This window comes from Bos mutus, chromosome 2 (assembly GCF_027580195.1).
Source record: "Bos mutus isolate GX-2022 chromosome 2, NWIPB_WYAK_1.1, whole genome shotgun sequence".
Lineage (NCBI taxonomy): Eukaryota > Metazoa > Chordata > Mammalia > Artiodactyla > Bovidae > Bos > Bos mutus.
Genome location: NC_091618.1, coordinates 31629447 through 31642200, shown reverse-complemented (window position 1 = coordinate 31642200; position 12754 = coordinate 31629447). Strand labels below are relative to the sequence as shown.

At 47.7% G+C, this 12754-nt stretch overlaps 1 protein-coding gene across 1 annotated transcript in view; it reads right to left on the bottom strand.

Moving 5' to 3' along the window:
- Nucleotides 1-6008: 6008 nt before the first annotated feature.
- Nucleotides 6009-12754, bottom strand: part of MARCHF4 (membrane associated ring-CH-type finger 4) — a 113573-nt gene continuing 106827 nt past the window's right edge. Inside the window, exon 4 of the mRNA XM_005896175.2 lies at nucleotides 6009-6376. Coding sequence (XP_005896237.1) covers nucleotides 6009-6376 — 368 coding nt within the window. The remainder of the gene's footprint in view (nucleotides 6377-12754) is intronic.

Here is a 12754-nt window from a genome sequence, read left to right as displayed (position 1 = left end):
TTACATGTCTACTTCTGAACCAGTCCCTGTGGACAGAGGAATAAGATACTTTGGTCATCCAGACCTGGGTGAAGTGGTTTCAGGGCTTAAGCCCAACTAAGACCACATGATGTATGTTCCCCTTGGGAAAGAGTGTTTCTGTGTGCTAGATGGATAAAAGCAACAGGCAGGCACCAAACTGATTTGAGAAGACCTGAGATGATGCTTCAGCCTTGAGGCTTTTGAGGGAGGAACTAGGGCTTACCATAATGTCCCCATGGGACTTCCCTGGTGGTCCAGTGGTTAAGAATCCACATTGCAATGCAGGGTACGTGGGTTCAATCCCTGGTTGGGAAACTAAGATCCCACATGTTGAGGGGTAGCTAAGCCCTCACACCACTGCTAGGGAGCCTATGCTCTACTGAGCCCACCTGCAGCTGCATTGATGAAAGATCCCTCATGATGCAATGAAGCTTCCTTGTGTTGTAATTCACACTCAATGTAGCCAAATAAACAAATACTAAAAAAAAATAATAATGTCATCACGATTTACTAGGTAGGAGTGGACTCAGCACGCTCAGAGTTTCTACATCCCTTTTTTGAAGAGATTCAGTGGCCTGTGTTGGAGGGTGTGGAGAGTCTCCATCTCAACAAGACATCCGTTGAAATGGTGATTGGCTGGGGCAGAAAAGGTGATATCCCAGATCCAACCTCTAGACAAAGAGGCTGCTCAAACCAAGTGACAAAACAGAGCCCAGAGGACCTGAGAAAGATGACTCTTTTCCTGCCTCTTGCCACCTGTTACCTGGGTGTCTTGGTCCTCCCAAGGGAATCCAGAGAGCTGCTCAGTAGAGAGACCTTTTGAGGTGTCACTTTTGAGGAAATGCATTGATCATTCACTGTACTACATTCTATGTGTTTGTGGGTCAAATGCACACCCACAGTTGTGATCTTCTCAGCTAAAAGTACTTCGACAGCCTAGCACCTGCTCGATGATGATTGAAATTCCACCCCTTACAGAGTGACTCCTCTTGCTTAAGAATGATCTCCTCTTAAAAATGCTAATTCCACAGGAGAGAGAAGGTTGTTAACTTATTTACAGTTAGTAAGAGGAATCTCATCAAGCTCTTTCATGAGAACAGCTTTTGATCAGAAATGCTGAGCCTCTTCTCACTAGAATCTAGTAACCAGACCATGAGATCCCTGAAGGTGATTATATCCAGTTTATATTTGAGACACCCACCTGGCAAGAACCTTCCACATAGCAGTTTCTCACTGCAAGTTTTTCTGTGAAGAATCTTCAAATTACTTCAAAATTTATAATAAAATTATATTACGCACAATTGTGTGTAACTGCAGGTTAGAGGGAGAATGAGGAGGAGGAAGCTCGTCCAACATTTGGGCTTAACCTAGAGTCAAAGAGATGGCGATAAGGTAGAGGAGAGAAACCCTGAGTTCAGGAGATTCTGAACATTTGAGTGGGAAGCACCTAGAAAACATGTTAGTGTCTGAATTATTTAAAATGCTGATGAGAGCATTGACCTTCCCATAGCCTAAAGAATGCAGAGGTCTTGGCAGACCTCAGCCAACTCTGAGGGCAGATGATACAGATGGTGCCTGGGTCATGTTCAGCTGGTATAAGGTTCATTCACTCTTCTCCAACACGTCTTGAATCAAGATAAACCTTTTAAATGCATTTTCACTTTTCCGAAAGGCCATATAATGTAGTGGTTAACAGCCCAACATATAAAGACTGTAGAGATATAGATTCTAGTGTGGCCGTGCACAGCGATGTGACCATGTGCGACAGGTTTAACCTCTTCATGCCTCAGTGTCCTCACCAGAGAAACAAAAATAATAGTAGTCCCCAACTTTGTGGAGTTGTGCTGGGACATTAAATGAGTTAACATACATAAAAAGTTTGAGATGTGCCTTGGCGTATGGAAAGTATTATGTTGTTGTTGAGTTGCTCAGTTGTGTCAGACTATTTTGCAACCCCATGGACTGTATAGCCCGCCAGGCTCCTCTGTCCATGGTAGTTCCCAGGCAAGGAAACTACAGTGCGTTGCCATTTTCTTCTCCAGGGGATCTTCCCAACCCAGGGTTTGAACCCATATCTCCTTCCTTGGCAGGTGGATTCTTTATCACTGAGCCACCAGGAGAGCCTGGAAAGTACCATAAGCTTGGCTATTTTTATTATTTCCCTAAAGTGATAGGGGAAAGGAAAGCCATACTAGGCGGATAACTTGAATATCCCTTTTCTTATTTAACAGAAGCAGAAGCAGACTGTCCCCTCTCCATCAGAGAGGGCCCCTCAGGATCGGGGATGCCCTGGAGATGCTCCATGCCATGCTGCTGCCTGGCCCAGGTACTGTGCCCTTCCTTGCTGGCGGGGCCTTAGGTGGACAGCAGGGCACCAGACTTTGACCAGCACCATGGGCACTGAGGATGCTGTTTTCACAACTTTTCTGTCTCGAAAATTAAGAAGGCATGGAAACAGGGTAAGCCTGCTTCTCTTTTCTTCCTAAACCTAAACCCTTCCTAAACCCTCCTCAACCACGGCTTCTTTTCCCTAAATATCTACTAAGCCCTTGGATCAGAGTTGAGTGTGATGGGGAGGTGTGTGGCACATGGTATGGGTCACTCATTACAAGATGAGAGACTCACCTGAATGACCAGTGATCAGGGGCCAGGAGGACAGTTCATGCATTTTTGTTCCCAAAAGCTTCATTCCCCAAGGCACAGGGAATTTACCATCCCCTTGGGTAGAGCGGTCAGGCATTATCCCTGTCTGTTCTATAATTGACCTTGAGCGCCAGAGCATAAATTGAAAGAAGTGGAGGCATGTCTCCTGTGTGTTGGAAGGTCCTCCCATCCAGTAGTCTTATTCACTCAAAATCATTCATTGATGGACTTCTTTGGTGGTCCAGTGGCTAAGACTCTGAGGTCCCAATGCAGGGGGCTCGGGTTCTATTCCATGTCAGGGAACTAAATCCCATATGCGGTACTAAGAGTTTGCATGCCGTAATTAAAGAATCTGCATGTAACAAAGATCGAAGATCCCGAGTGCTGAAGCTAAGACCTGGTGCAGCCAAATAAACAAAACTTTTTAAAAAAGCATTTATTGAGCATCTACTGTATGCCAGGCACTGCCGTAAGTCTGTAGGTCCTGGATATATAGTGGTAAACAAGACAGATGTGGTCTTTGATCTCCTGGTGCTTATATCACCAAGATCCAACAAACTCAGCATCCCATTAGAACTTCTCATTAAACACCTCTTCTTTCAAACAGCATATCTGGAATGATGAGCCTGCATGAATGAGCACAAGATTCTGAAGTACCCCACAAATCAGTGAATCTCCAAAGAAAGATAACATAACGGCCACTATAGTTTTGATGATGTGCATACTTTGCTGTATTCTGGTTACTTTTTGAAATTAGATCATGCATGTCTGGACACATCTAAGTTTTTCACAAATATTTAATTAAACGGGATGTCCCATTCCTAGAGCACATGAAAAAACAGACACCTTCACTTTACATAAATTACTTGTATGGCTTTGTTGGTTTTCACCTGCATGTCTTCTTTGTATGTGTCCTTTGGTGTCTCATTAGTCATACGTCTTCTCTAACCCTCTGAACTGTGAACTTCATCAGAGGAGGAAACTTCCTAAATCTGTGTGCATCCCACTGATGGCATTTCCTAACTGACTGCCCCAGCCCCCTAGGGAGGAGGACCAGATCAAGGTAGAGGGAAGGAAGGTCTTGTCTGAGGCCTAGTGATATGTCTGAGCCTTCTCTTGGGGTCCTGCCCTGGGAGCCGTTTTCTGATGGTTCAAAGGAAAACTGTCAGAAAACTGTTTGATTCCACTTATACAAGGTACCGAGAAGAGTCAAATTCATAGAGTCGGAAAATGCGTTGGTAGATACCAGGGGTTGGGGGTGGGGAGGGGTGTGGAGGGAGAACGGGGTGTTTGAGTTTAGGAAGGTGGAAAATTTGGGAGATGGGTGACAGTAAGAATTGCGCAACAATGTGAATGCACTTACTGCTAGTACTACATACTTAGTACTAAGTGCTTAGTACTTAGTACAGTTCAATATGGTCAAAACAGTATGCTTTATATTATGTGACTTTTACCACAACAAAAGCTTTTTCTAAAAAAAATAAAAAGGAAAACTGTCAAGAGAAGGAGGTCCTAACACGGCCCTCACCTGTGATTCTCTCAGCTTCTCTCAAATGACCTGATGGAGTGAAAAGTCCAAATCTCCTCCCAGCCTATCTCTGCTTCGGGGAGTCATAGGCAGAAAGCTGGGGAGTTGGTCCTCTGTGACTTGAAGGAAATTACCTGCTAGGAAGCCAAGAAGAGGCCAGGAGTCCCAGGGCTTCCCGTAGGTTCACACACACACACACACACACACACTTGCCCCACGCCATCTGTACCATGGAGGAGGAACAATTCACTGTGGGGGAGAAGATTCTAGGGGTGAAGCAGACACAAGGGCGAGGGAAAGCATCATAGAGGGGACAGGACAGAGAAAGGAAAACTCACAGATGGAGAAGGACACTCGTGGTAGGGAAAGAAATTTTATTTTCAAGCTTTAAGAGAATAATACAAACAACAGAGAGTTTTAAAAAACCCTAAAAACTAGTTTAAAAAAGTACTTGACAGTGTCCCTTTAATACCCACGGATGACGCAGCCATTGTGCAATGACAAGGAGAAACTGCAGGTGACCACCCTGTGGCCTTCCCTGGCAGGGTCCCAGGACCAGCAGGTGGGCTCAAGGGACAGTGCTCCCTGCGAGGGTCCCTGGGCCCTCCTTGTTGCCTGGGAAGGACCAGGGAGCATGTAGCACAGAGGACTAGCCCAACTGCCCCTGGGGATGGGCCCCAACAGCAAGGATTACTAAGATGGGTCTCCGCTCCACTCCTTGGGGACACATCTGGCCAGCTTCCTTCTGTTCACTGTAGCAGCTCTCCTGGGAGGCCCTGGGCAGGATGTGCCCTGCCGTGGGCGGCCCTGGGGTCTCAGCATGTGCGAAACCAGGAGGGGCAGTGACACAGAGCGTGTCCCAGCCATGGGTGGGGTTGCGTGGTCGGGAAAATCACTCCTGGATTGACAGCTTGAAGGCTGAAGCCACAGCAGCAGGACTGTGCTTGAGCTACCCATGGGAAACCTGTACTTTAGTTGTGTGTGTGTGTGTGTGTGTGTGTGTGCGTATTTCCTGTAAACATCTTTGAGCCAAATCACCATAAAATAAAGTAACAAGGGCACAAAAAGACACCCAACTCCAAACCTAAGCCCTCTTTGAGCCCATCTGAATTGGGAGTTCCAGTTTGGAAGGTTTGGAGGGAGCAAGAAACCCCCCTCCCTCTGGCCATTCAGACCAGCATCTCCCTTCTTGCACCATTGTCCCCCCCAGGCCCTCGAGTCAGGAATCCTGCCCACCCAGGGGAGCCCAGGGGTTCACAAACACCATGTATCTCCTCCCTGCCAGCCCACACCCATCCCTCTCCCACCCGCCTCAACGGCCCCTGGAACACAGCCCAAGAGGAAACCAAAGCAAGCTCAGGGGTAAAACGGAGCAGGCCACAAGTGCTTTTGTTCCCACATGTGTGCCTGTGGGCCCCACCACCATCAGACACAAAGCTTCTCTCCCTGCACCCCCCGCCAGCCGCCACTTTGCCAGGGTGTTTCGCATGGCACGGGGGGTGGGGCACATGTGGGTGCATTGTGTTTTGTTAGACTGTCTGTATTGCACTTCGTTGTTGAGTTTGTCTTGGTTTTCCTCCCTCTTGTTGGAGAATGGAATCAACTCGCTGAAAATCACCCACTCACAGCACCAGCCTCCCTCCAGCGCCCTCAAGGCGCACCGCCCTCTGCCTGCCCTCTGGCCCCTGGGTGCCTCTCCACACCTGCTCCCCAGACGGCGGTGGCCTCGTGTCGGGGCGAGCCCTTCCCAGCCCATCCTCTTCTTGCTCTCTCTCTTGCACGTGCATGGTCACAGCTCCCTCGCAGGTCTCTCGGCTCACACCGTTGTGACCCTCATGACCAGCTCGCGGCTGCCGCCCTGCGGGGTCCGCTGTTCATGAGGTCGCAAGTGACTCAAGATGTGCAGGATGGTGTAAGCACAGTGGTGATCGGACAGGGGGCCCGAGGGGTGGCCAGCCGCCCGGGCAGGGCCTTCCTCGGGGGCAGGGGTGCCCGCAGCCTCCTCTTCTGAGGTGGGGGCGTTGGCCTGGGTGGACGAGGAGGTCCGGGGGTTGGTCCTGCCTCCTGTCTTTTGCTCCTCCAGGTCTTTCGCCTTGTCATAGTTCAGCACTTTCCACTGCTGGTTGACAGCCTGCCACCGTTTGAAGATGCGGTACACAGAGGGTCCCTCATGGATGATGAGGCCTGGGCAGCAGGGAGAAGAAACAGAGGTGGGTAAGAGACAGCAAGTCACTGCCGGGAGGAACCAGCCTCCCTCTGTTTGTAAGTGGGTAGAGGTGTTGAGGGCTTCCCTGGTAGCTCAGCTGGTAAAGAATCCGTCTGCAATGCAGGAGACCCTGGTTCGATTTCGGAGTTGGGAAGTTCCCCTGGAGAAGGGATAGGCTACCCCCTCCAGTATTCTTGGGCTTCCCTGGTGGCTCAGACGGTATAAAGAATCTGCCTGCAATGCAGGAGACCTAGGTTCGATCCCTGGTTTGGGAAAATCCCCTGGAGGAGGGCATGGCAACCCACTTCAGTATTCTTGCCTGGAGAATCCCCATGGACAGAGGACTCTGGTAGGCTATAGTCCATGAAGTCACAAAGAGTTGGACACAACTGAGCAGCTAAGCACAGAGGTGTTGGGTGAGATGACTTTATATTGGTTTGACTTGTTCTTTTCAAACCTGCCTCTCAGCTGTGGGCTGCATGGTAACCATCCCTGCATTTTTAGGCTCACTAGTCTTTGGAAGCAGGTAGAAAGTGGCCACTGGAGAAGGCAATGGCACCCCACTCCAGTACTCTTGCCTGGAAAATCCCATGGATGGAGGAGCCTGGTGGGCTACAGTCCATGGGGTCGCTAAGAGTTGGACACAACTGAGCGACTTCACTTTCACTCTTCACTTTCATGCATTGGAGAAGGAAATGGCAACCCACTCCAGTCTTCTTGCCTTGAGAATCCCAGGGACAGGGAAGCCTGGTTGGGCTGCTGTCTATGGGGTCGCACAGAGTCGGACACGACTGAAGTGACTTAGCAGCAGCAGCAGCAGCAGCAGGTGGCCACACCGAGTGCATGTCACAGCTGGGCACATACACATAGTCCTTGGCCCCACCCCTCCTACTTCTTGGCCTGAAAAAGTCCAAATTCATTGTCCATTGAGGCATAGTATTAATACAAATAGCTTTCCCTCCTGCGATCATGTGTGCGTGGCACCCAGCACTTAGCATATAGATGTTCAATGAATCCTGTGCCTTCAAAGGTACCATGAAAGAAACCCTGTAGTAATTCCATACCTGCTGAATGTCCAAAATTCCACTGGCTCACTTTTGGCTATTTAACAAATAGCCCAGTGCTACTGAAATACACAGGCTTCCCTGGTGGCTCAGCAGTAAAGAACCCACCTGCCAATGCAGGAGACCCAGGTTCAATACCTGTGCCAGGAAGATCCCCTGGAGAAGGGAATGGCAACCCACTCCAGTATTCTTGGCTGGAAAATTCCATAGACAGAGGAGCCTCGTGAGCTATAGTCCATGGGGTTGCAAGAGTCTTAACATGACCTAGCGACTAAACAACTGAAATACACACATAGCTGAGAGAGCTCTGGCCAAGGACAGTGTAGAGTCAGAAAAGAGCTGCACGGGGCAACCAGGAAACTAAACACAAATTGTGTGCCTTCTATCTACTAAGCGCTAGGATAACAGTGAGCAGGGCAGGTAGAGACCTGCCCTCAGAGAGCTGCCATTCTAGCAGATAGAGACACAGTAGATATGAAAACAAACCAGCAAGACTATTTCAGGCTCTGACATATATGGAGAAAAACCACACAGGCTTTGGCAGCAGAGCCTGTTTTCCCAGCAAGTAGGACAGGAAAGAAAGTGGGACATAATTATGGAGTCTGCAAAGGGAATGGTTACCACAGGGAATGGTTGGCCCAGGGAACCTAGACCAGGAAGGATGGAAGTAAGAACATGCAAGGGATAAGGAACATGAAAATTGAAAAGTAGAAAGTGATAGGGTCGATGTCACGAGGTCTCTATGAATTTGGAGAATTGCGAGTCGGTGAACTATAAGGATAGGGGGTGATGATCAGAGAGTGGGGTGTTCAGATTTTGAAGGGAGGTGGTTCTTGGTAATGATAAGCTCTATGGAGTGGCCACTTAAGCAAGGCTGAGGTGACCTGGAGGACAAGGTCTTATGGAATAAGATAAGGAATAATGAGGAAGCCAAGGAGTTGGGTAGATTAACTGCATCAGCCATCCTCAATGCTCTCAGACCAAATGCCCTCTTTGTATAACAAATATATATATATGTATGTTTATATATATATGTTTATATAGTTTCTATAGATACAAAATATGGGGTGCTGAGTGTGTTGCAGCATGTGGGCTCTTCATTGCAGTGTGCAGGCTTTCTCTAGTTGCGGCACTCGGGGTCTTCTGTTGTGGAGCACAGACTTCTCCAACTGTAGCTTGAGGGCTTAGTTACCCCTCAGCATGTGGGATCTTTGTTTCCTGGCCAAGGATCGAACCCACATCTATCGCACCAGAAGGCAAATTCTTAACTACTGGACCACCAAGGAAGTCCCTATAAAAATATATTTTAATATCCCCTTTTCTGTTCTGAAATGAAACTTATATAAGATAGCTAAGCTAGTATGGTTCCCTTTTTAAATTAATATAATGCCCTAACAGACTATGTGAAGAAAAACAAAGGGCAAGTCATTTATAACAAGATAGTACAAGTATCAATGTAAATGCTGGGGCACAACCACTTTAGAAAACAAACCAAACACCTCATACATTTGCAAAATATTCCCAGGGATTGATTAACACCTCTTTTGAGAACCACTGATCTCCAGAGATGCCAAGGATAGGACAGGTGGGAGGGAGTTTGGGAGCCAGGTGCAGGGGGCGTGAGGAGTGAATGAATCACAGCCACCAGCAGCATCAAGGGGAAAGGACTCTGGTATCTGGTGACATTCACTTCAGAGGGGCTGGAGCTTCTGAAAGATGAAGGAAGAGGAAGTCTGGAGGTGGTAACGGGGAGCAAGGAGGATACCGCCCCACCTCTGAGCCCCCAGGATACAGTGTATGAGAGACACGGCAGCCACTGCTTGAGACAGCCACACAAGAAATAATGTCCTCAGGAGACAGCTATATTACAAAATTAAAGGATGAGGAAGGGAACACTTGGAGGAGAGGTTGCCAATCGTGCACCATGAGGTCCAGAGGGCATGTGGAAGAGCTGGGAAGATGGGGATGAGCAAAACAGGAAAGGGATGGTTGTGCATATGGTGAAGGTGGTCAAGGAGGCCAGACCCACATTGAGTGAGATGACTGGGAAGAAGGCACAGCGGGATTCAGTTGCAGTGCTGTATACTGAGGGATGCCAATATTTTGGCCACCTGATGCAAAGAGCTGACTCATTGGAAAAGACCCTGATGCTGGGGGAGATTTTCGGCAGGAGAAGAAGGAGGTGATAGAGGATGAGATGGTTGGATGGCTTCACTGACCCAATGGACATGAGTGTGAGCAAACTCCAGGAGATAGGGAAGGACAGGGAAGTCTGGCATGCTCCAATCCATGGGGTTGCAAAGAGTTGGACACAACTGAGTGACTGAACAACGACAAATCAAGAGGCAACTGGTCTGGTCCCTGCAGGGAAGAGCTGACTCATAGGCGTAAACAGCAGTGAGTCACTCCAGCAACTCCATGTCAAGCAAAGTGACTGAATGGGAACATCTCAAAGCCTCTTCAACCTCTAACACGCTGTGATTCTAGGAGACAAGACAGCCACCCAACTGCTACTCTTTCCTCTAGGAAGGGCTCCAATAGCTCCTGAAAATGTACTTTGTGCAACAGGTCTTCAAAGGTTCATAAAAGGAGATAGTTACCCTGTAGCTCAGTTGTTTCTAATCCTCTGGATCACGGACCCCTTTGAGGATTGGTGAAAGCTAGGACCAAATTCCTGGGGGAAAAAACATCAGACACAGGGAACTGTCTGTATGATTTTAGGGGGTTCATAAATTTCCTCTGGACCACCAGGGGATCCCTTGATCTCCTGCCTGGTTCTAGACAAGTAGACTTCCTCTCTGCCCAGTTTCCCACCCTCTCCCAGCATGCTAACTCTCATCACTTCCTTCAACCTTCTGAATTCATGCTTGTGTACCCTTGGCACTGCAGTGTTCATGGGTTCATTCACTCCACAAGTCTTGTTTGAACACTGCTGTGCTCTTTCCCCTAGATTGTAAGCCCCTCAAGGACAGGGGTCAGATATGGTTGAGGCTTGGGCAGCGGATATGGTATTGAGAGCCTCATGAAGCCTTGGTGATGACAGAGGACATAGGGGCCTCTGGGAAGGGAAATCAGGATCTTTTTTTAAAGACCCAAACTCACTCTTTCCAACAAGAGTCGCTCTCCTTGATTCTTAATTAGTTCTTGATCAGACAGTTTTACCCTGATTGAAGAGGGTGGCTTAAATTTTGGGTCTGAATGCTACCTCCTAATTATCTGTCTAGTGTTCAGGAAGTAATTAAACCATTTTAATGGATAGGTGGCTGAAGGGAAGGAAGGTGCACCTGTTTTTGTAGATAATGCTTATTTGGCAATAGTTGGAAAAGCACAAACTACCTCATTCACATCCACTCCCTAGCGCACTCTCTCTCTCTGCTTCCTGCTCTACAAATTACCTATTGATTCCCTGAGCAGCAGAGTTTTTTGTTTTCTTTTTTTTTAATGAGGGAAAGTGGGTGGGGCTCATCTGAGAGGGACAGGTGAAGTGGGCAAAGCTGAAGATATGGGAGAGAAAGAAGATGAATGGGGAAATGGATGGAGGGAAAGAGAGACTAAAATTAGAATAGGAGGGAAGAAGGCTATTGGGGAATAGAGGCAGAGAAGTAGTAGAAAAACAAAACGGAAAATTCTAATGAATGGCAATATCAGAAACTCAATACGTTTGGTTTTTCTTTCTTTAACAAAACAGAAATTTACTGTCTCATAGTTCTGAAGGCTTGAAGTCCAAAGTAAAGGTGCTTAGCAGGCCTCTGGAATCTGTGGGCGTGAATACATTTGTTCTTTTCTTACACTGTTGGAGTACAGTCGCTCTACAGTGTTGTGTTAGTTTCTGCAGTACAGCAAAGTGAATCAGGTGTATGTTTTCATCTGTCTCGTCTTTTTCAGATTTCCTTCCCATTTAGGTCACCACAGAGCGCTGAGAGGAGTTCCCTGGGCTACACAGGAGGTACTCATTAGTTATCTGTTTTATACATATTATCAGTAGTGTGTATATGTCAGTCTCCCAATTCATCCCACCTCCTTCCCTCTTTGGTATCCATATGCTTGTTCTCTATGTCTGTGTGTCTACTTCTGCTTTGCAAAGAAGATCCTCTATAACATTTTTCTAGATTCCATATATATATATGTTAATACACAATATTTTTCTCTTTCTGACTTACTTCACTCTGTATGACAGGTCCATTCATGTCTCTTGCAAATGTGTTTTGACTGAGTCCCTTTCTGGGGTTTGTCATTTTATTTGTCTAGTAACCACCTAACAAGGTGCCCGACCCTGGGCGGTTCTCCATAGACACAGCTCTAGAAGAATTCCTGCCTTCATCTTTCTAACGTCTCTCCGTCTTTCAGGGATCCTCTTCTTGTAGGCTCTGTAGGATGTCAGAACCCTTTGTTTGTTGCCATCTCTCTCCCCCAGCCTCCAGGTGAAATGGGCCTTTGCTCAGCCCATGAGGATGGAATGGAAAGTGGCCATGTGAGTAGGTGGTCCTGCCTGTGTGGTTCCCTTGCCCTAACTCACAGTGCTATCAGGAAGCTCTCCCTGACCTAGAATCTCAGTCTTCAAGTGATGAATTTTGGCCCTTGGTTCTCACTGTGTCCACAGCAGTGAGATACAGCTTAATTCTGCTTAGTATTATTTCCTGAGTACCGACTGTGTGCTTCTGTGAGCACTTCTCTGAGCAAGCACTTCTGCTCACTTCTGTGAGCAACCCAAGAAATTGGGTTCCCATGATGTACAGAATTAACAGGCTAAGGCCAGCTGAGAAGTACGTAGAGAAGAGCTCTGGCCCCTTCAGTGACACCGATCCCACTTGCCACCCTCGCCTCTTCTCTTGCTAGTATCCTAGTTTAAGTGGCATAAAGGTTGCAGACAACTTTACAATGGTGTGGTGCGTGCGTGCTCAGTCATATCTGACTCTTTGAAACCCCATGAACTGCAGCTCACCAGGCTCCTCTATCCATGGGATTTCCCAGGCAAGAATGGTGTTGTGGGTTGCCATTTTCTTCTGCAGGGGATCTCCCTGACCCAGGGATCGAACCTGCATCTCCTACATGTGCAGGTGGATTGTTACCACTGCACCTCCTGGGAAGCCCCCAAATCAGGGAGCTTATGAAGACAGATTCCCGGGCACTACCCTCAGGTAATGCTGATGTTTTAGATGTGGCCACCCTTGAGCAGCACTGCCCAGAACATGGTCCTTATCCTGGCATACTGCGTCATGGAAGCCTTTGAATTATGATCAAACAAAGAACCAAAAGTAATTTTAAAAACACTCAATTTCCAGATATGACAGA